The 22,671-nt window shown below is 43.3% G+C and overlaps 3 protein-coding genes across 3 annotated transcripts; all 3 read right to left on the bottom strand.

Annotated features, from left to right (window-relative positions):
* Nucleotides 1-1,139: 1,139 nt before the first annotated feature.
* Nucleotides 1,140-11,005, bottom strand: LOC104926836 (homeobox protein Dlx3b). Its single transcript, XM_010740786.3, has 3 exons — nucleotides 8,807-11,005; nucleotides 5,776-5,960; nucleotides 1,140-3,784 (listed from the first exon to the last, which is right to left on the bottom strand). The coding sequence occupies exons 1-3, from the start codon at nucleotides 9,150-9,152 to the stop codon at nucleotides 3,323-3,325; spliced, it is 993 nt and encodes a 330-aa protein (XP_010739088.3). The 5' UTR covers nucleotides 9,153-11,005; the 3' UTR covers nucleotides 1,140-3,322.
* A 170-nt stretch (nucleotides 11,006-11,175) lies between these two features.
* LOC104926834 (26S proteasome non-ATPase regulatory subunit 11A) lies at nucleotides 11,176-18,702 on the bottom strand. Its single transcript, XM_010740785.3, has 13 exons — nucleotides 18,535-18,702; nucleotides 17,794-17,895; nucleotides 16,536-16,732; nucleotides 15,679-15,736; nucleotides 15,279-15,473; nucleotides 15,046-15,190; nucleotides 14,848-14,908; nucleotides 14,238-14,300; nucleotides 14,021-14,146; nucleotides 13,888-13,923; nucleotides 13,748-13,799; nucleotides 13,494-13,637; nucleotides 11,176-12,415 (listed from the first exon to the last, which is right to left on the bottom strand). Exons 1-12 carry the CDS (start codon nucleotides 18,623-18,625, stop codon nucleotides 13,495-13,497), a joined length of 1,269 nt encoding a protein of 422 aa, XP_010739087.1. The 5' UTR covers nucleotides 18,626-18,702; the 3' UTR covers nucleotides 11,176-12,415; nucleotide 13,494.
* A 968-nt stretch (nucleotides 18,703-19,670) lies between these two features.
* rpain (RPA interacting protein) lies at nucleotides 19,671-22,309 on the bottom strand. Its single transcript, XM_010740784.3, has 7 exons — nucleotides 22,089-22,309; nucleotides 21,780-21,968; nucleotides 21,591-21,654; nucleotides 21,361-21,472; nucleotides 20,299-20,362; nucleotides 19,997-20,137; nucleotides 19,671-19,806 (listed from the first exon to the last, which is right to left on the bottom strand). The coding sequence occupies exons 1-7, from the start codon at nucleotides 22,158-22,160 to the stop codon at nucleotides 19,777-19,779; spliced, it is 672 nt and encodes a 223-aa protein (XP_010739086.2). The 5' UTR covers nucleotides 22,161-22,309; the 3' UTR covers nucleotides 19,671-19,776.
* Nucleotides 22,310-22,671: the final 362 nt, after the last annotated feature.

The raw sequence follows: 22,671 nt of genomic DNA, 5'->3' as shown, positions 1-22,671 counted from the left end.
CTCTCCACATTCCTGTCACTCTTCAGCTGTCTCTGTCAAAATAAAGCTTAAAAAAGGGAAACAAGAAAAAATCTTTAAAAAAAAGATAATGACTTATGAGACTCTATATGATTTAAAGATATAGTATTTTGGGGAGATATGCTTTTTCGATTTCTTGCCTAGAAGATAATAACCAATGTCTTGTCTGTATGACATGACAAGTAACACATCAGTTCATCATCACCTCTAAACCTGATCTAAACTAATGAACACGTTGTATGAGGAAATACAAAGTGTGATATCTGCAGATAGCGGTTTGAGGGCAGTGTATGTTGTGTACTTTCCCGGTCGGGCAAATTAACTTCCTGGAATCTACACAGGCCGATGTGGTGACGGCAAGACCTCGAGAACTTTACATTTATTTTGTCAACTATTACATTGAATCTGTTGACAAAATAAATAGAATTAAAGTCAACATTTCATGTTTCTCTTTAGTTCCAGTCTTTATGCTAAACTCAGCTATTCTAAGCAGCTGCTGGCTGTAGCTTCACTAACTATTCCTTTAAATGACCAAACCACATCACCAACATGTGAGTGATCAAAGGTCTGTGACAGTGTTTCAAAGTATCCATATCCGAGTGTCTTTTTTTTTCTTCTTCTTCTTTCTCAGCACGCCCTCTTTTTGTTAGCTAACCTGTGGGTTTGGTTGGTTCAGAGAGTTGAGAGCATTTTGTTTGTGTCACACACACACACACACACACACACACACACACACACACACACACACACACACACACACACACACTCCTCCCCTTTCTGTGTGCCACATGAAAGCAGTATACACCCGTCTCTCCCTGTGTCAGCGGTGTGTTATTAGTATCCAGAGACTCCAGAGTGTCTGCTACACTGTCACCTCCCACAGCCTCCTTTACACGCACCCTGTGTGTGTGTGTGTGTGTGTGTGTGTGTGTATAATATATAGATGGGTGCAACCTGTATCTGTTGTCTGACTCACTCTGACAGGCACACCAGGAAAGCACCGTCAGCAAACTTTCAACGCCTTTGTACCGCACTTACACTTACACGCACACACACGCGCACACACACACACACACACACACACACACACACACACACAATAATACACTGGTAGCTGATTCAAATATAGACATTTTTATTTTTTTTGTTATAATTTTCTGACAATAAAAATGCTAAGGCACAGACCGCCGTGCCACTTTTGATCTAAAGTTGACACTATAAATAAAAGACCTGAGTACAGCACGTGTGTTAACAGAATATATACAACTTCTTTCTCGATGTTTTAGCACCAGCTCGCTCTAGATGCTTATTTTAAAGGTCGGGGCCTTCGAGTGTGTTTGTAATCAGGACTTAAAGGGCCAACTCCAACAATTTTACCCATGAGGATCAATTTACCCGTCAGTACGGCAGCCTGTGAAAACAGGCTCTGTGACGTCTTCTGTGGCTCTCTGGAGGAGCTTTGTCGAGTCTGGGAAAATTACGCTGATGATGTCATGGCGATACCATGTCGTAGTGACATCATCAGCTCGGTTTAGGGTCGGAGATTTCAAATTTCTGACAAAAAGCCTGCGTTAAAAAGTTAACATGGAGTTTGAAGACGTGGCCTTTTGTCAAGCAAGGAGGGTCTAAATAAAAGATGCTACCAGGTTGCATTATGGGAGTTGTAGGATGCAGTGTTTTTGGAGCTTGGCTAATACTTCAACTTCAATTTTGCCTGTTTTTTCTTTTTAAATGTGTCTCTCGTGAATCTCACAACTTTTTCAAAGTGAGACTGAATCCCCCGAGGGCTGTTTGACGGATTACTATAATCAGAGTATAAGTTGCACAGGAGGCAAAGTTCTCAGTGATCATATTGTGAATGAATAAACAGATCAACAAAATGTTCGTCGAGCCCCGTGTTTGATTCTAATTTATCAGATCGACATTTCAGCTACACACTGCCTGGCTCAGATCTGAACTGAATTTTATGACTGCTGCACATACTTCAGGATGTAACATGTCATATTTGTTACCTTGTGCCTCTCTCTTGTCCAACATCGGGTTTATTGGCAGAAATCATCAGCAGAAAAACAGGTTCGCCCTTTTGTTTTCTTTCAATCACTGCGACATCGTCCTCCAACGCCAAGGGCCAATCTGCCAAATGACTGCGGATGCCGACATTATTATAATATTTTGAAAAACGTGTCGGAGAGACGCTGACAAATGACAGACAAGTAATTAAAAGCACATCAGTTACAGTTACATGTCCTGGGATCTGACTTTGAAGCAGATGCCTGTGTGAAATACGTAACTTCATGAGGCGTTTTTTTTTCTGTTCGCACAGATTAGGAGACATCAGAACACAAGCCACAAAAGGCTTCGTACAACGTGACACTCCTGCCCATTGTTGTATGTTTTTTTAATCCCAGCCTCACTTCAACAGCGAGAGCACAAGCTCGAGCTGACACAGTTCGCAAACAGTTCTCCTGCTGTTATCTGCTTCAGGTGCATTTCATAGAAAATAAAACCCTTTAGACAAAAATAAAAAATATGGATGCAAACATTGATTGGAAAGGTAAAATAATATATGTTGGAAGTACAGAAGCAAATCATCCACTGGATCCATGATGATGATGTTCTCACATTATATTCCTCGTGGAACCTAGATTCTAAATCCCTCTCAGGGATCTTTTCAGTGTCCCTCCACAGTTTGTCTCCTGGTGCATATTGATGTTTTATTTTAAAAGGTTATCAGCCTTTCAGTGTTGTTCACCTCTGACCACAGCTACCTCAAACACTTTTCAAATTTAAAGCCTTGCGTAGCCTAAAGTTCCCCGTGCTGGCGTGGTCGGCTCGGATTTTCTGCAAAGCCCAGAACAATCTCAGTAGTATTGGGTTTTAGAGTGAAGATGCAGTGTGAGGCCTGTTTTTAGGAGAACCTTTTAAGGGAATGACTGAATCAATGCAGCTTTGGTATAAATATGGTCAAAATATTAAATATTCAAAATCAGTATCAGTCTCAGCATAAAACCCACCTCCATCACCCTAATCTGCGCTATAACCTCAATGTTATGAGTTCATAAACTCGAGAGCTGAAGACGACATGGTTATGTAAGGCCAGCACTTGTTTTTACTCCACATTTACTGTAGAGAAGCCTGTTTTACAACACGTGTGTCAGGTTTTTACAGTCATGACTCGTGTCTGATGATCAATGTCAGGTGTTTCAGCACTCATCCAACAAAAAGAAAAAGAAAAAATACCCCCTGTGTTTAAGCGCTGGGCTCCAGTGAAACATCACTGATGTGTGTGTCTGTGTGTTCAGCGTCAGTAGACGGCTCCCATGCTCTGCGTGGCTGCCTGTGCTGTTGATGGTGTGTGGTGCGTCGGGCCCGTCTGTGGCAGACCTAAATGTCCACCCTGCTGCTGGTACCAGTTCTGGTGTGTGTAATCTCCCATGCAGGCGGGCGAGGAATCGACTGGAGGCTGATAGGGACCCTGCCCTCTGCTGGTAGGATCCATCATTGCATTAGTCTTGATGTTGCTGCTGCTGTTCGTGTTGTTGCTGCTGCTGCTGTTGTTGTTGTTGTTGTTGTTGCTGTTGTTGTTGTTGTTGTTGTTACTGTTGCTGTTGTTGTTTTCCCACACAGCTGGGGATGGAGGAGAGTTGCAGGCCATGGAATCGCTGGCGTCTGGACTGTGTTCAAGAGGAATATCCCCGAGTGGAAACTCTCCGTTCTTGTAGAGCTTCTTAAACTTGGAGCGACGGTTCTGGAACCAAATTTTGACCTGGAAGGAGGAGAATCAAATGTTGAAGCAACTTGAGGAAGTGAAAGACCAAGAAAAAACTCAAGCAAAATAAACAGAATTTCCAATTTTAAGTCTTGTGACATGAGCTAAAAGTGAACTGAACAGTAAAGATGTGAACCATGAAACCAAAACAGCTGAAAGACGCAAAAACACTCTGTGGACATAATGGGAAGTGCATTCTCTTTATCTCTGTCATTGTTTTGGTTTCTTCCCTGTATGCGCAACTTTTAGAAAGCTTGTCACAGCAGCAGTTGTGTTCAGTTCAATAGTTCTGGTAAATCAGTCAGCAGTCAGGCAAAGTTAGCAACTAGCTGGTGAAAAGAGAGGAGCATTTAGCAGAAGCAGATATGTTTTTCAGGACGGTGGGGACCAAAAACAGAGCTAAAAAGGGAGTGAATGTTGGACTTCGGATCGTCGCTCAGCTTCAAAGAAAGTTCCTGGCCTGCTTTATTAACTTGATATCTATTTTGCTGACCCACTTTCGTTTCAGTTTAATGTACTAGTCTGTGCCACTCCTCAACTACAGTTATTGCCATAAATAAATAAATAAGGCAAAAAGTATTTTATAATAAATATTTTTCAGTGCTATTACACCAGTCATCCAGTAAGTAATATTTAACTTCCATACAGCACACGACACTATCTTAGAACTGTTATCAGTCATCAGTGGTAATGTCATAGATTATTTACATCTCATTTAAAAAGTATCATTATGATACTATGAGAGATATTGTAATCCTGTTATCTGTATAAACAACATTGTATCCATGAGGGCATGACGATCACACATTTCAAGTTGTGGTGGATTGTGTTCCTGCCTTTGTTTTCTTAAAGCGTGTGCATGTAAACCAACCACGACAGTGAACAATGATTCACAACAACCGTGATAAAAAACAGCCCGTGCCACGAGGGTTGTCTTTATCACTCAAGCGCAGATAATTCATATTGTAGTAAATCATTATGGCAGAATGGGAATGACTGAGTAAACCGTGCTGACAGAACAGTAACAGCTCGCAGAGCTGCCTCAGGATTTCTATTGTACTCTTCATTTTGTTCGATCTTGCCTTCACAGCCGGGTAAAGATAGATTCATGCATCAAATCAGAGCTGTCAAATAATATTTGAATATAACCTGCTGCTTTAAGATTGCTCATAAAGTCCAAAGTGTAAATATTCTTCCCGTCTTTGGAGCTTTTCACTTCCTCTTCAACCTCTTCATACACTTCATACTTTCATCACTCTTTGTACATTATTATATTAGTTTCATTTTTTCATAGTATTATTTATTTTTCATACCTTTTAAAGGTTGTCTGTAATCCTAATCCCACTTTCTCTTTATATTTTCAAATTTACAGTACTTCAACTCCCTTTAACACTTCAGCTATCTCCTGGCACATGAGAATTTCTGCTTTCAACCTCTATACATCAACTACTTTGAATTTTTTTAATTGAGAGCCCAGAAACTCCAACTGACATTTGACATTTGATCCTTACAATCAGTCGACTGACACTTCAACTACATTCAGTGCACTCAGACAATCTCTGCTTCACCTTCACGTGAAAATTCTTTCATCCTTAATTACTTTAAAAGAACTTTCATCTCTTACTTTTCACAGCTTGCACTATTCACACTTTAAATACTTTCAGTGCCAACTCTTAAATGTTGCTAATGTTAAGTCCGTACTTATAGTCTGACAACTCAGCTTCCTACAGTGCTTGAAGATTAATTTAAAACATCAAAAGGCTTTTAGCAATCACACTTCCACTGATTTCAACCGCTCTTAGAATAAATTAAAAAACATTAAAAAATATTCAAACCCTTTCAGCGCTTCAACACTTAAACTACTTTAAGTGCAAAAAAAGAGAACACACTTCATTTTTCTTCACAAAACACAGCGTTCTCTCATTTTTACGGCACTGTTATCTTCTATCACCGTAATGAACTGCACTGATGTTCCATGTTAGCCTCACCTGAGTCTGTGTGAGGCCCAGCTGTGCCGCCAGCTCGGCCCGCTCCGGCAGGGCCAGGTACTGTGCTGACTGGAATCTCCTCTGCAGGACTGCTAGCTGGTAGCTGGAGTAGATTGTCCGGGGTTTGCGCACCTTCTTCGGCTTCCCGTTAACCATCCGAACCTCCACGTCTGGTTCTTCTTTCACTAGGGAAAAAAAACAGTAAAAAGTGGTGAAATATTGCTGTATTTGCTTGTCACCACCTTCTTCTTCTTTCTTCTTTTTTTTTTTTTTTTTTTTTTTTTTTTTTATGTCACATCCTATATGAAACTTTGTCACACGAGTCTTTTTCTTTCACAATGAGATGAACTTGTATCGGGTCTCTGCAGGGCAGTTTGTGCAGAGAAGCTGTAGCACAAAAATAACCGTGGCCGCTACAACCCCGAAATTTCAAAGAAATTCCGCCAGCACTCTGAACTTATAATTTTGGTCTGAGTGTCTCCCACAGCCGGGGAGGGAGACAGAGATTTATAGGTGCTTTTCATGTCGCCTTGAGGCCTGCTTGTATACATCGCACCCGTTTATGCTGTTATTCTCGTATCTCTTTTTTTTTTTTAGATATACAACCAACCATATTCAAACACACCTACACATATATGATTTATGACCTTAGGATGATGGGAAACAAAACAAAACATTTTGTCTTTCATGTATTTATTCATTTAGACATATGTAATATACATGTTTCTTATGATGTTTATTAAACAGATTTAACTAAAGATATGTAAAAATAATCTGAATTCATTTTTTTTAAAGACCAATTTTAAAAATTGTTTCCAGTATTTATTAATAATTAACATATATGTATTTCAAAAGAGACTATTTGGTCAAGATTTTATTAGACAATAATGGTTTTGTTTTCTCATTTTACCTTTATTTCTTTACTACATAATTAATTTTACATTCAGTGTTTTTTCTCTGAATTTTAGTAACCCAGAGGTGAGTTTACAGGCGCCGTTGGTGTGTTAAAGGTTGATTCCTGTGCTTCTGAACCAACCAAAAGGAATGAAGGAATGCATAGCTAGTATTTTCATTTTGTGGGTACATATACTTTGAAACAGCATTTTAGAAAGTGTGATTATTACAACAATTAATTTAATGAATAAAATCTGAAAGAAGATCTTTAGGGGTGAGCGAGGGTCCATTTGTGGACACTTTACTCGGGTTAGTATTAATAGACCCTGTATTATTTGCATTTTCTCATGTCGTCATCATTTATCTATTCTTTTATTTTGTCATCTATTTGTCTATTCATTTATTTATTTATTAGTTTGGGCGTGGCCACAGCGGTTGCATGATAAGGAGCCGTCCTCGTTGGATGATTCAAAGGCCAAGGCTGACTGACATGTCGTGACACCTGATGTGCGTGGCTGTGGGCCAAAGTCCCCTGGGGCCATTTCCAGGAGTCAACTCCCAACTGGAATGTCAAAAACAGTACACCAGTCTGTCGAGTTTGTTTTTTCCCTCTGTAGTTTGCACAGAGACAAGCTTGGAAAAAAGGGGGGGAAACAGAGCCAAAAGAGGACGTTTTTAAACACAGTCTGGCTGTGCGGGAGTTAAAGGAAATTTAAAGAGCCAAAAGGATGTTTGTTGTTCTAAATGTTGCAGTTTATGTTCTTGTAATATCACCGTAGGATCTGTGTGTGGGGTTTACAGTGACCTTATTGGAACTCTAATATCTGCTCAGACCTGATCTGATATGATATGATATGATATATGATATGATATGATGATATTCCCTATAAGGGAGTTTTGAGGCCATATTTTTGTACACGGTATTACAACATCAGTTTATTTATCTTAGCAGTGGCTGTTCAGGTTAATGAAAAGGTTAAACAAACTAATTACTCGATGGTAAATTAGCTCTTCATTCCTGACATATGTTGATGTAAGTTAAAAAGGCTAGAACGAGGCCATGGCTTCCATCCAAAGGCTTTTTTAAAATTATTATTTAAGGCTGATCTCCATTTTCCAATCAAAAATTTAAAGATCTATGACAAGACGATGATCATGTCAGCTTCATTTATGGTGACTAACAATGGAAAAACAAAACAATGAGGTTCAGAGATATTTTCCTCCTGACCTGGCTTTCCTCCAGGCTGAATCTTTATCTCGCCTCAAATGATCTCGTTTCCTTTTCAGACACCTCTTCTTCCACCACCCCACCTTCTCCTGAACCCCTCTCCAACTTTGAGCCACAGTTTTAGCTCTTCTGGAAAACTCAAAATGGCAAAGATGATGAGCCACTAAAACCAGTTTGAATCGATCAGAATTAAATGATAAAAACCTGCCATGCCGCTCCGCTCACGGTAAATGACATCCTAGGGGGGGTTTATTGTCGAGTTCTTCCGGATAGATAAAATGGAGATTGTACTTTTAGCAGGAGGAAGTAGCTGAAACTCCATCTAACACCCCATATTTACTGCAGAGCCCAGAATCCCCCCCACAAACCACCACCCCCACCTTTTTTAAAAGAAGCTTTACAGTTTGAAAACCCTGATTCCTGCTGCTCATGAACATCTACAACTGACAAGATAATAAAGATGCTTCTCCAGCTGTTTAACAGAGAAATACTGTTGGTACAAAGTCAACATTAGAACTGAAACATTTATTTTAGTGATTTCAATGAGGTCTAAAAGGCTAAATGTCTGTAATATCTTCTCATTAGAGGTTGAAGATGAAGAGAGCATCAGATAAATAAAAAAAATAATAAGAGATGAGTACATGACGCAGTGGATAAAGTCGATAAATCAACTTCAGTTTTCAGCCGTGCGTAAAACTGATGTGCAATTACCGGGCTTATGTGGCTAGACATGAGCACTTGCCATACATCAGCCTCAGGTGGTCAATGTGGCTTTCCCGTTCCTGGACAAAGGTGGTGATGATGTGTTACAGAGCTGTGTGTGCGAGAAGGACCTCGATATGTTTCACCTTACATTTCTTCAAAAATCTAATTCAATCTGATCAGTGATCAGTCAAAGTTTCAACTTACCTGCGTCCTGCAGCGTTGACTGGACGTCCCTGCTGAACGCGCCGTGCTCTCTGTACGCTGCGTGAGGGTACGGGTATTCTGCTTTGCCAACCGGGTAGGCACCGCCTGGACCCATCCCGTTGTAGTGGTGGTACGCGTACGGGTTCATGTGTTGAGCCGAGTACGACTGCTGCGCCTGGTAGAAATCCTGCGAGCCGTGCAGCGCGCTCTGCCCGCTGTAGAAGCCCATGTCTGTGGTTGAAGACTCCGGCAGGGTCGGAGAATCCTTGGTGGCCGAGATGGAGCTTCCAGCCACAGGGAGGGAAGGTTTCTTCTCCTCGAAGACAGGTGAGGATTGTCCGTTCATTCTTAGGACTTTTTTCCTGTGTGTGTGTATGTGTGTGTTTGCTCTTAAACTGTAAAGCAGCAGTGTTGAGCAGTCCTCACAGTCTGGAGCTGGCGTTCCCAAACTCCCTTAACGCAGCAGCAGGGCTGTCCACCGTGGCGGCGCCCAACCCAACTAGAGCTCGTAATTACAGGGCGCGCCGAGCTGAGCCAAGCCTCCTTCTCATTGGCTCGCATGCTCGCTCCCTGCCTCTGCCCCGAGGCCAAGACAGTGCTGACTGTCGCCTGTCTGGCTCCCTTCTTCTCCCCACAGAAACCTCCAGTAAGCCTCTCCTCGGGCCTGCACCAGAGCGCATAAACAGTTGGCAAGCCCGTAAAGTCTTCCAACTAACATTCGCCTTCCAACATATCCTGTAGACCTAACGAGCACACACGAGATCCTCAGCAGAGGAGATAAAGATTGAACCCGCGCATAATGGTGTTGTGATAAGGAGTGTTTACGCATTAGCTTTACGGCGCTGCCTGCCATTCACATGCAGATCCAGACCCAGGGTGCTGTTGTCGAACCGTGTTGGGAGTTATTTACACTTAATCAAGACTCATTTAAAAAGAAAAGGGGGCTTTTCCTGCTTTACATGTGTTGACTCGAGCCCCGGGCTTCTCCCATGCCTCAGGGAAGAGACAAAGAAGAGGAGCCACCATAAACATTAGGTGGATGTTACATTCCTAAAGAGTCAGTGCAGGTGACACCACACACGAGACTATACCACCCAGCACCTGACTGCAAGAGAGACTTTAAAAGGGAGTTAAGAGTCACTTACAGTCATTTCCATGTGGAAAAAGAGACATTTCTGAAAAAACGCCAAATAAAAGCACACAGTGCAGAGAAGTTTCCATGTCACTGATAGTTTGGAGTTTAATTCAGGCTATGTGAGAAAGTCTGGCCACTAGGTGTCACTGTTGAGACTCAGACTTGAAAATGAAGTTCTCAGGAAATATTGAGACATGAGGTGAGCTGTTAAACCAGCAGGTCAACTGAGAAGAAATGAGTCAACCTCTGATCAATAAACACTGATTCAGGTTAAAAGTCTTTCCGTGTATTTTCTTGATCGTGTCTATTTTCTTGTGTAAAGCAGTGAATCCAGATGTTTACACCTTCATCAGCACCATCCTTCATGTTCCAAATGTCTTTATTTCAAGCAATAATGAAGCGGACGTTGTTTTAAGACAGATGACTGATATAAAACATAGTTTGTTTAAAAGATTTGGTCAGTTTTGCATTTGTCCGACTATTACTTTGTTCACTACACTTTAGCAGAGCTGACATCCATCATGAACTCCTCCTCTCACCTCCTGCATCACACTGTGGAGGCCTTAAACAGCTCCTTCATCGATCTACCACAAGTCCTTCATTCCAACAGCTGTCACTCTTTAACAGCAGCATGACTTCATGACTTCCTATTTATTTCTTATTTATGAGTCTTTACTTGTCTTGTATTAAGTTTCTTATCTTACATGAAGCATTTGTACTTTCAGATTAGTATTCAAAGCATTTATTTTGACCTCCTTCGACCATTAATCTAACTCTATGTTGACCATTTATTGTGATTTCAGCGGTTGCTTTTCATGAATTCTCAGTCACAATGTGTGCTTCAGACCCAATCTCCCTGTGTCATGCTCTCCTAGCATTAAGGAGAAACACTACAGTGGCAAGAACCGTGTCTAAAATGTTAAAGGATTAAAGCCGGTGTTTAGTTTGTCCGTTCTGGGCTACTGTAGAAACAGTAGCCGTTCAAAACCAGCGGTTCTCCGGAAGAGGACCTGTGACATCTCTAGGTATAAAAGGCTCCTTCGAAAACTATTGTTATTTTTAGGTCATTTTACACTAATGTAGCTGGAACTAACATAGTTATGAATACAAGTTTGAAGTTATTTAGTGAGTCATCACTCTCCAACTCCATTTGAAATCCTTGAAGCTTCATGAAGCAAAGACAAAAACCCTGACACACATGTTCATCTCCAGATTCCTGAAATCACACAACTTACAGGTTTCATTTTTTTATTAGCGTTTGTCTTTCTCTATGTCATATATGGTAAACCCTCGAGTCCTTGCAAAATGAAGTTCCCAGAAATGTACAGCTTGATTTTCTTCAGCGAAACGCGCCCTCTCTTTCTGCACGGACAAATCGTTGCGTCTCAGAACGCAGAGTTCCCTCTCCAGTCACGTGTCGGAGCGTCAAAAGCACTTTGTGTGACTGACCAAGCTCTCAGTGGCGGTGAGGTCGATTCTGTTCTTACGTGTTATAAAAAAAGGGTGGGGTGGGGGAGGACAGAGTGAATACGTTGGGCCTTAGATGAACAGAGGCGCTTGGCAATGTTATATACAAACAGGAAGTAGGAGCTGCAGGGCAGAGGAAGTTGGACTTTAAGAGACCCCCTCCTTCACTGTGGTGATGGAGGTCCTCTGTGGCGTGGTCCCGAGTGGACATGACAGCGCGTTCCCTGTGTGGTCCACAAATCCCAGAATGCCTTGTGAATGAAGGAGGGGAGGTGATGGTCGTAGTGAGGAGGTGAGGAGACTGGAGGGGGCGGGGTCAGGTGATGTCATGTGATTCTTCAAAACCGCAGAAAAATGGACAGATTCAAACATTCAGATTTAGGGTCCGGCGAGGGGGGGGGGGACAGACCAACCAACCCACGTTAACCCCCCCCCACCGTTACACTCTGAGAACAGACCCACCATTTTTTTTTTTATATATAATACATGTATGTATAAGTACTGTATATGTATTTTTATTGGTATATTACAAGATTCCCTGATGGCCAGTGCAGAGAGAAACAGGGGGGGTAATGGGGGGGGCAGGGCGGGGCTTGTCCAATTTTACATAAACCAGTGGTGGAGGAGAGAGGAGGGGGCACAGTGCCTGGATTTGTCCATAGGGAGGAGCACGCTGTGTCAGATCAACCCGGTCAGGTTGGAAGGTAGAGAGGGATGGGAGGAGAGCGCAGGGTGGTGGTGGTGGTGGGGGAGGTGGGGCTGAAGGGGGACCAGGAGGAGCGGTGCCCTCCACCCGCTCAGTTTGTTGGTTCTGTCGAGGTCGTCTTCAGGTGGTCGGCTGGTTTGTCTGTTTGTTTGCTTGCTGGGTTGTTAAAATGTTTGTAATCTCCTCCTCCTCCTCCTCCTCCTCCTCCCCTCGTCCCTCCTGGGTTGAAGTGATAAATCAACGGAGGTCTTGACTGGCCCACGTCACTCCGGAACAAGGAGGACCGATGGTTTGGCTCTCCCTGAGGGGGGGAGGAGAAGTTTACAGAAACATGAGGCTGCTGTTAGCCTGAAGAGTTTCACATTTCCTCACTTGGTTACACACAGAGACTCTCCCTGTTTCCAGTCTGTTTTTGCTAAGCTAAGCTAACCTGCTCCAGGCCGCAGCCTTACAATTACTGGACAGATATGAATGGATTAATATACACTTCATAAACTGGTCAGAGTGTTATGTGACAACTAATGACTCTTCATGATCAAACTGTGCTCAGACTGACAGATGTGAAGTTACTGCACAGGCTGTGGGAACTGAGCTGAACGAACAACAATGACTTTATTTTGAATTTAACTAAATGTAATGTTGATGTCATTAAATCAGTGCACAGGAGGTGGTCCAGAGGAAAGATGTACCAGGCTCAGTCCATGGTTTGGTCTTTTGATGGGAATAGCTGACAACAAGAAATATTGACAACGTCACCAGTCTTATAATATGAGAGAAGCATCTCCCCGCAGAGTCGGAGTGTTTCTATTTTAAACACTGCAGCTTTTCTTTCTTCTCTTCTAACTTTACGATGCTGGTTCAGCGTCCCCAAAGGCTCGCAGACCAGTTTGAGGAGTTGTAAAGAATGTCACATGCTGTTCAGCCAATCAAATCTGTGCATTCGGGTAAGAGTCGTGGCTCAAGGCGGCGAGTGAGACACGACAAAGGAGTGAGTCAGAGTAAGTGGTTTCACACGGCGCCGACGTGTTCACTCTGCCCACATGCAGTTTAAAGCAGCGTGTCTCACAGTCCAGGTCTGAGCTGACAGAACATCTCACTATCAATCCAGCAGAATCCAAACAGTCACTCATTAACAAAACAAAGAAGTGTCATCTCACTGATCCATCAAGTCGTCCTTCAGAGGTTAAGATAAAGGAGAAGTGATGACCTCACTATGTAATCTATTACACTGCACAATTACTGTTTTCAGCTCTGCACAAGACACTTGTAATAGTCCAAAGTGGATCTCAGCCTGCTGCGTTATGCTCAGGTGACTGCACCGTGTCATTTATGACTCATCGCTCATAGACACAGACCTCATGGCTCTATCATGGGCTGACCTTATGTTAGCTTCTTGGCTTTGTTGTAGAGCGAGTCGACCACTTTGCTCATGTTCTGGATGGTCTCCAGGGCCGCCTCATAAGTCTTGTCCACCACCGGCTCGTCAAACACAATCAGCACGCCTTCGCCTTGGTCCAAAATACCTGTCAGGTGGAGGAAGACGAACGGTGCAGTCATTCATTTCGTTTAGATAATGTGACAAAGTGTTCTGAGCCGAAGACACAAACAAACAGTGACTGCAGCGGAGACGTACCATGAAACTTCTTGTCTAGAATCATCTGTGATAATTTCCTCTCCACGTCTCCCTGCGAGGCACACACACAATCAAACTCAGAATCAGTGAAAACAGCTCGTGTGTGATGACAGTCTGAACACTGATGAACTGAATCTTACCTTGGGGAGTTTGATGAGGGAGGAAATGTGTGCTATCTGTTGGAGAGAAGACCAATGACAGACACTTAAATACAGACACTGTCAAGTATTGTTAGTGTGCCTCTGTCCCTTGGTCACATGTCAGAGACTTTACCTGGACCCTGGAGAAAGGTTCGATGACCCTGATGAGGTTCTGCTCCAGCAGGTTGTCATACAGTTTGGTCAGGTGGGTGCTGATGATGGGGTCATCCCTCAGCTCAGCTTTGTACTCTGTTAGTGCCTTGAGGAGAGGCAGGAGGACACGTTATGATCATCATCCAATCAAAAATCACTGCTGCTTTCATTCTGAATGGCGTTCAACGCACGCAAACCTTTTCAAAGTCTGCCAGCGACCGGTTCTTGCTGGCTTGTGCCACACATTTCAGTGAGTCTGTCTGCAGAGAAAGAAAAGACGTTACATGTGCAGGGCAGCACAGACACACTGAACAATGCTGGTTGCAGTCACAGTAACAGGTTCGTAGTAGACAAAAGCTTCTCATCTGTAGCAGGTGACAATCAGCTACAGCCAACGAGCTATCTCAGCTGTCAGCTACTCGAGTTGGTCTGCTCTTGTTTATCTTTCCTGCTGACTCATTTCAAACCAGAATCCTACAAGAGTCAATATGAATTCATGGCTGCATGATACTCTGTTAGAAACTTGGTGTCTCGGGGAAAAGAACAGGACAGAGCAGCTAAACTCTCTGACCATCCCGGATCATCATGAACACAACATGTACTTCATTAAAGATGTACTCGGGTCTTGGAACTAAAGACTGGCAGGTCTACACAGCAAATGAGTTAGCGGGAAATGCTGACATGTATAACGTAGCAGACAAACACACCGACCCTCACACACTTAGTGCAGAGTATGTGTGCATGTGGAGAGCTGCGGAGCTCCACAGGCCTGGTTTAAATGAAACTTTTAGGAATGGAGAGGGATACCTGTCTGCCGGCATACCGCAGAGCTAGCTTGCCACTTATTAGAGCCTGAACATCCTCTGGCCTGAAACAGAAACAAGATGCATCAAACACCGCGGGACAAAAATGACTTTCTTTCAATAACCGTTTTAAAACTTGATATTCTATGAAAAACATGAAGTGTGAAATGAGCTGTGCTGCCTGTGTTTTACAGACACTCACAAGTTGAGCATGATTTTGCAGAGCAGCATGTATTTGAGGGCTGTGATGGCTCGGGGGCTGTCAATGGAGTCGTAGCCCTCAAAGGCCTCGTAGAAGTAGGAGTACGCTGTCTTCCAGTCTTTCTCCTCCGCTGCGTGAATGATCCCTGTGAACACACACACAGAGGAGTGTCAGGTTAACTGAAACAGACTTCCTTCACCGACCACTCTGCTCTGTGTGGTCCTGCTTCGTACCAGACTGCATGTCTAAAGCTGCTTGTAGTTTAGGGGGGCAGTAGATGGCGTTGGCGGTCGTCCTGGCAGATGTGAGGGCGGCGCGAGCCTTGGGCAGGTTACTGAGCGCGTGGTACGTCTTGCTCTCCAGCAGCTGAACCTCCACCAGCAGGGCCTTGTCGTCCATCTTCTTTAGCTCCTGCAGCAACTGCGAGCCTGGAGAGGGAAGACGGGAAGTTCAGAGTCAATGCGACACTTTCTGTATGTTCACTTCATATTTGATCCAAATAGATGGAAAACTCTCCCGTCCTTCAAATTTCATGCCTGGAATAAGGATGAAGACTAAACTGGGATGGTGCAGGAGTTTGACACTTAACTTCTGAACATTCTGTAAGTTATGAAAAAAAGATTCAACGCTTACCGAGTTGTAGAGCTTCCTGGTAGCACTTTGTGTCAAAATACAGTGAGATGAGACGAGCCTGAGGAGAGGAGAGAACAACTTGTTTGTTTAAGAGTCTTCACATCAATCAGTTACCATTGTTCTCTTAGGAAACGTAGCCTGAACATATCCAGTTTCAGACTTACACAGATAGATGATGTCACATTATACGCACACAGTAAGTAGTGCTGCTTACTCCCTTAATTCATTATTGGATGTGTCGACACAAAGTGTTTTTGAACTACTGGTACAAGCCCAAAGAAGCATTAAGTCAAAGTGAATCAGGAATTTGAGCCACAGGTTTCAGTAGCACATTTGAAATCACGCCTTCCCTTCAAACTGCAGAGCTGTGACTCACTTACAGACCAGCTTAAAATATTAAAGACAATGAAAAGAAATAATGTTGCTCATTTTTAGGACATCTGTTAGATGACATGAAACATAACGGGTGGAGTTAACAGCCAATCTTCTTCTGTCTACATGTCTGCTTTAAACCAAGCGCGCTTTGTTCACTGTGTCTAGTTCAGCTGCTGAAGAAGAACAGAGCAGAGCAGTGGAGTCCCTTCAACGTTTCATACCCTAAGGAGGCGAGGAAGTCAGTTAGAAAGTTCATGGTTTCTGTTTTGATCTTGTTGGAAATCATAATCCAAAACACAGGACCATTCTTCCAGCTCATGTTGCAGAGTTACTTTTTCACACTAGCTAAACCAGACAGATGTCAGACAAGTTCATCCCAATCCTGACCCAAAATTCCCCGGTGTCTCGGTGCAAGTTGTCTGTGTGAATGAAAAGAATCGCTCCGGAAGCCGAACAAGCCCAGCGACAACACAAAGTCTCACCTCTAGTGCCTGTCTGAGGAAGGTCCTCTTCTCGGCCTTGGCCCACTCTATGCACTCCAGACAGAGCTCGACCTCCTGACCCGTGGCGGCCTCCATGTCCAGGAACAGGTCCAGCAAGGAGCGGACCAGCCGGGCTGCCTTGGCCTTGGAGATGGAGTTGAGGAAGGGCCGTACATACTTCAGCAGACCTCCGAGCTCTGGAGAGAGCACACGCGCACACACACACACACACACACACACACACAAACAAAAGTCAGCCTGTTCATTGAGCTAAGAGGGCAGATAAGGTGAGCGCTTAACGTTTACATTTGACAAACATTATCAGATCAAATGACAGCGGTGTAGTACGCTCCAAACCTCAGCACTGTGGACAGAACTCGTGTGACAGGGCTGGAGTTTGAAGGCAGCACTGTTGTGTGAATCAAATAAAACCTATTTAAACAATATTAAAGTGTCTAAACTTGGGTTGTAACGATGCATCGTGACACGATTAAAAATCGGTACAAATGCGTGACGACTCCAGCAGTTGACAGAAACAATGAGTTGCGATTCTTGGCGAATGTGCGAAGTAAGATATGTTCTTTTTCTTCGTTTGTAAAAAAATTAGAAATAGGTTACGTTATCTTAAAAAAAGTCACTGGTTGGTGATTCATTGGTTAAACGTCAAGTCACGTGACTTACGTCACTACGTAGGTATGGAGCACAGAACGAGGGAAGCTTTGAGATAGAGGAGGAGAAATCACCTGTATGGTGGCATTTTAGATTCCCTATATACACAAATACAACCGTGAGAAATGGACAGACAAAACAAAGTAATGTAACAGCATGTAAATATTGCAAGAGACTGCAACATATAGTGGCAACACAAGCAACATGCAGCAGCATATCAGCCGCCACCACAGTGAGAAGCAAAGTAACGTTACGCCCCCTCAAGAGCGACACACCAGCTAACCTGTGAGATTGTTTCTAAAGAAAGCAGATATTTGTCATGTGTTTTGTTGTTTAAGATGTAAGTTGCACTTTTTTTATGAGAGAACACAAACTGTTTGAGAGTTTCTGTAAAGAAAGCACCTGAGATTTTTTTCCCTACAAATAAAAAAGATCATTTTATTTGGTCAGAATTTGTTGTAGCTCATTTTGATTAAAAAAAAAAAAAAAATCGTATCGTGAACCGTATGGAGTCGTGAGTTGAGCGTATCGTTACATGCCTAGTCCAAAGCAAACAGTGAGTCCACATGTGAACACCACGCTGAGTTACCTGCAGCCTGTCCGGTCTTGGCCAGCAGCCCACCCAGCTCCAGGATGCTCTGCTCTTTAACACGCACCGCCTCCTCATCACTCTCCTGGATGTCCCGCTTCACTACAACACACACACACACACACACACACACATATATGTAATGATGTAATGTGTATTGACATGAAAATGCTGATGTTACACTCTTTGGAGACTAGCTTTGACTCAAGTTATTGTGAGTAGGTCGGGTTGGACGGCAAGCAGCCAAGCGGCTAACTAAATACCGCTACTGTCATATTAAACAATAAATGCTAATGACAGCTAAGCTTTAATAATTCATATAATAAACATAAACTAGCCGCTGTGGCTACCCGTGTGACGCTAACTCAGCTTCACGTTCATTTCCCCGTCGAGCCTGACATCTGACAAGACGAGGCACAGCCGCTAACAAACGCTGGCTGCATGCTAACGACAGCTAGCCAGCTGTCAGCCGAAGTTCCCGTTTAAAATGAATGAGCCGGGGGCTGAGCTAACGTTAGCTCCCCCCACGATAGGCTAGCCGGTATGCCGCTAGCCGGCTAGCCCGCTGCTGCTGACTCACCGTGCAAGCTAGCAGGAGAAGACACGGCCAGCGCTGCGCTAGCTAACGTAGCTTAGCTGCTAACGGGCTAACAGTATCAATGCTAACTCCACATGAGGCTTCAGGGTCTGAGTGTGTGGCCGCGCTCTTTCTAGCGGCGTCCTGGCGCGGGTTATATTTACCTATTGAGTGTAAGATATCGATAGAGGCGTTCCGGTCTGTTCCAAGAAGAGACTGTGCTCTCTGAAACTCAGCCACTGCCGCGGCTGCCATCTTTCCTCTCTCTCTGCCTGCCTCCGCTCCGCTCCGCTCTGCTCGGCGCGCTTGTTTTCCGGTCAGGTAGCTCCGCAGACGTCGGAGCAATGTCGCCCCCTATCGGTGATGCCGAGCGCTAACATGCAAAGAAACGCAGACAAAAAAAAATATATATATATATATATATATATCGTCAATTTTAGTAATTTCTCAGACAAATTGCTGTTTTATAACGACGGGTTAATGCTGCTAAGCTCTCTGAAGTTTATATGTTTATGAACATTTAGTGCTCAACGGTAAAGTGGACGACAGGACGCGTTTGAGTGATAATTAGTCTGAGATGTGCAGGTGTGTCTTGATTAATCTCGCGGTGTTACCACAGGCATTTAGTGGCCCTAAACGAGATTTCGTTTGTGGGACCCAAAAAACTCCTAATGTGGCACACACCTCTAATACCTGAATGAACACACACACAACAGAGATGGACAGATCATTCAACATCAAATCTCTTGCTGTATTTGAGGGTTGGCAAGTGGCTACAAACAGAAACATAATGTGAAATGTAAATAATAGTGTAGAAAACTGAAACTGTTCAAAGATCAGTTGTGGCCCTAAGCAACCGCATTGTCTGCTTATGCCAGCGGCCGGCCCTGACCACAGGTGATCTCTTTCAGACCTGCAGTTCAGACAGCTATGCTATGGGCTACCATTAGTTTTTGTTACAGGCTGATAAATGAGTGTCAAGTATCAAATTAAGCCAAAATAGCCATAATTATGTGCTGATTACACACTCAGTGTGGATGAATTATTGATGACTATTGATCCCATGTTTCTGCAGAGAAATGTATCTCCTGGTATTTGTTTGAAACTATATACAGTGAAAACACAGGGAAATGCTGCACTAGATTAAAGAAATATATAAAACTATAGAATCATACACACGGTTATCATTAAAGTAACTCGAATTTCTTAGTTTCAATAAAAATTTGTGCACGTGTGTGTGTCAGAGTTTTGAGTCCGTGGGTGTGGAATGGTACAGTCCAATAAAAAGAACACCCACACATTAAATATTAAAAAAAATAATCTTTATTTCAAATATAGACAGAGAGCACAGAAAACTCAAACATCAGATCTCACGAGTTCAGTCACTCATGAAGGCACGCCTGCTTTCACAGCACAATGGACAGGTAGTCACACACCTGAAAGCAGAGAAAACAAACAGAAAGTGATACTACTGTTAGTGCGTGGCACACTGACTGAACTGGGTCAGAGAAGCAGCAGAAAACATTACAAGGGCAACAAGCCCACACACACACACACACACACACACACACACACACACACACACACACACACACACACACACACACACACACACTTATACTGTACCTTGCAGCTTATGAGCAGGTTAGCAGAGCTGTCTGTGTTGGGAGCTACGGAGAAAACAGGGTTGTGCAAACAGTCCTCCATGTGCTCCGACACCCGGGACTCCAGGAGATGCTGCAAGACATCAGGAGTGATGTTCCGGTTCTAAAGACAAAAGTGGACAACGTGCTGCTTTTAAGTATTTCAAATGAAGCAATTACTGAACTGAACCACCAGCTTTTTTCTTCTTTTTTTTTTAAATAAATGGTATCCTGTAATATGACCTTACTTGTCCATCATTTGTAATGAGAAAATCTAACACAAACCTTAGTGTTAACATATAGTCCACAGGTACACGAGACAAAATGGCTGTTGATGTTCAAGTTATTCCTGCAAGACACAAACAGCATTTTATTTTTTAAACATATGTGGACATTAATACTCAATGTGAGCTCAGCTCCCTTTTGGCAGAAACAACTTGTGGAAATGTTTCCAATGATGGTCTCTGACAGCGACTGGGAGAAATATTTGCTCTCTCTACCATGCAGAAGTTTTCCAACTGAGCTACGTTTGAGGCATTTCAAATCTCCCCACTGCATTTCAACAGGATTCCCATCCAGAACCCTCCAGCTTTCCTTTTGCCATCATTCTTTTGGGGATTTCCAGCCGTCCTTTGGATCATTATCTTCACTTTTGTCTTCTGCCTCATGCATTCCTCGGTGTGATATTCAATGACCCTTTGACCGGACCCGGAGGGAGCGAAGCAGACTTGAACCATGATACTGCCACTGCCATGTATTACAGAAGGTATGAGGTTCTTCTGGTTAAACGGGATGTTTGTTTTTTTGTCAAACATGTCTCATGTTGTTGTGATTAAATCCAGAGAACAGTATTCCAGAGAACACAGCCCCTGCCTTGATAATCACTGGCAAACTGTGATCTTGTGTTGACGTTCTTTGCAAACAGCAAAGGTTTTCTCCTGGCAGGGCGAACAAGTGCAGTCAGTTTCTAATAGCAGACTCAGGCACTGGCGACCAGCAGATCCCGCGATAACACTTTGGGGTTCTGTGCGACTCCCTTTAGCTTCTTACAGTTGGCTTGAGGAGTAAAATAAGTTGGCAACAAGTTGGCGAGAGTCTGAAATCTTCTGAGCTGTGGAATGATTGATTTCCAATCATTTTTTTAAGTCTTCGCCAGATTTATCCCCCTCAGAGAGCTCTGTGGATTTTGGCATCTGGAGGTGTACTTATTTTTTCCATGCGTGCACATAATATTGATTCATAAAAACACATTTGTTATCAATACAACCACTGACACATGCCAGCAGTGACAGATTTTCTACGACATACAGTATAACTTCATGCTGTTGAACGTTTAAAGGCACTCACATGTGACATAAGGGACAAATAATACGCGTGTCATCCATCCCGTCCACGACAGACGATATGTACTGCTGCTCAAACTGCTGGTTCCTCTCGTACTCCTCGATGATGGACATTTCTGCAGCACAAAGAAGAGAACACACCACTTGACTCAGCAGGCTCGTCCAGCTTTATTTCCAGTGCGTCCGCAGAAATGTCTCCACCACGCTGCTATTTGTTTTGTTCACATGCATTACCGTGAAACGTGAGCTCCTGCTCGATCTCTTCGAGCACCGACAGTTCATTCATGACACTGGACATCTGTCCAGAGGCAAACAGAGCAGACAGTCAATGCAGCTCGATTTTTTTAAAACTTCATGTTAAGACTTATTTTGAACATTTGTGACAAGCTGATCTGTCAAAGCTACAGACTGAGAGAGACCGACCTCTGTCAGGCCCTGTGGCCCCCACAGAGAGGGCAGTCCCCGGTCCTCTGACTGCAGGGCGGTCCACTCCTCCTCCATCACCTCCTGGACGATGATGGAGGCCCCGGAGTTTTTCTTCTGGCTGTCTTCGATCTGGCGGTATCTCTCCAGCAGCCTGGACCGGCTGTTTTTTAGCCTGTCGACACAGCGCTACAGAGGACATGAGAAACACAGGACAGCCCAACGTTTAAACAACGTTAAACTATGTTGAAACAATGTTAAACTCTGTTACATGCTAGCCTTGCAGCTAACAGACGGACGGTTCGTCACCTTGCGGTACGTTTCTTTCCATGGCGGCGTCGTTCCTTTATAAAGTGAGCGGTGTCGGTGCAGAGCGTCCATTTGTGTCGCTGACAGTAAGTCTAATGTGACATAAATTTAAAGACTTGTTCAGACAAAGTGTCTGAAACTGTGGCTGTGACTTCAAAACCAAAACATTCCAGCTTTTAACCCCGTGTCCCGGAAGTTGAGGCGCGCAGCCGCGGGTTGCATGATGGGATATGTAGTTTGACCCCGCCAAATAGGGGGAAGTAGGTAGTGGCGTGTTATACTGCATATTTTTGGTATCGATCCGATAAGTAAATAAGGGCCAGTATCGGCATTTATCGGTGGATGCGTCATTGAATTGCTAAATCTTAATTCATTTTCATGACCTTTAAGTGTTTTTTTGTGATGTTTCCTTTTTTATTATTAAATAGTTAAAACCCAGGACAGAATTAGGACAAAGTTTATAATTAAGTAGAAAATGCTTTATTATTATTTTTTTTTTTCAGAAAAATCTTAAAGAAAAAGTGCTCACAAACCAGTAAACAAATTAAAACAAACAAGTACTGTTAAGAAACTATTTTAATTC

Source organism: Larimichthys crocea, chromosome XII (assembly GCF_000972845.2).
Source record: "Larimichthys crocea isolate SSNF chromosome XII, L_crocea_2.0, whole genome shotgun sequence".
Taxonomy (NCBI): Eukaryota; Metazoa; Chordata; class Actinopteri; family Sciaenidae; genus Larimichthys; species Larimichthys crocea.
The sequence above is the reverse complement of the archived record's forward strand: the minus strand, read 5'-3'. Positions and strand labels throughout refer to the sequence as shown.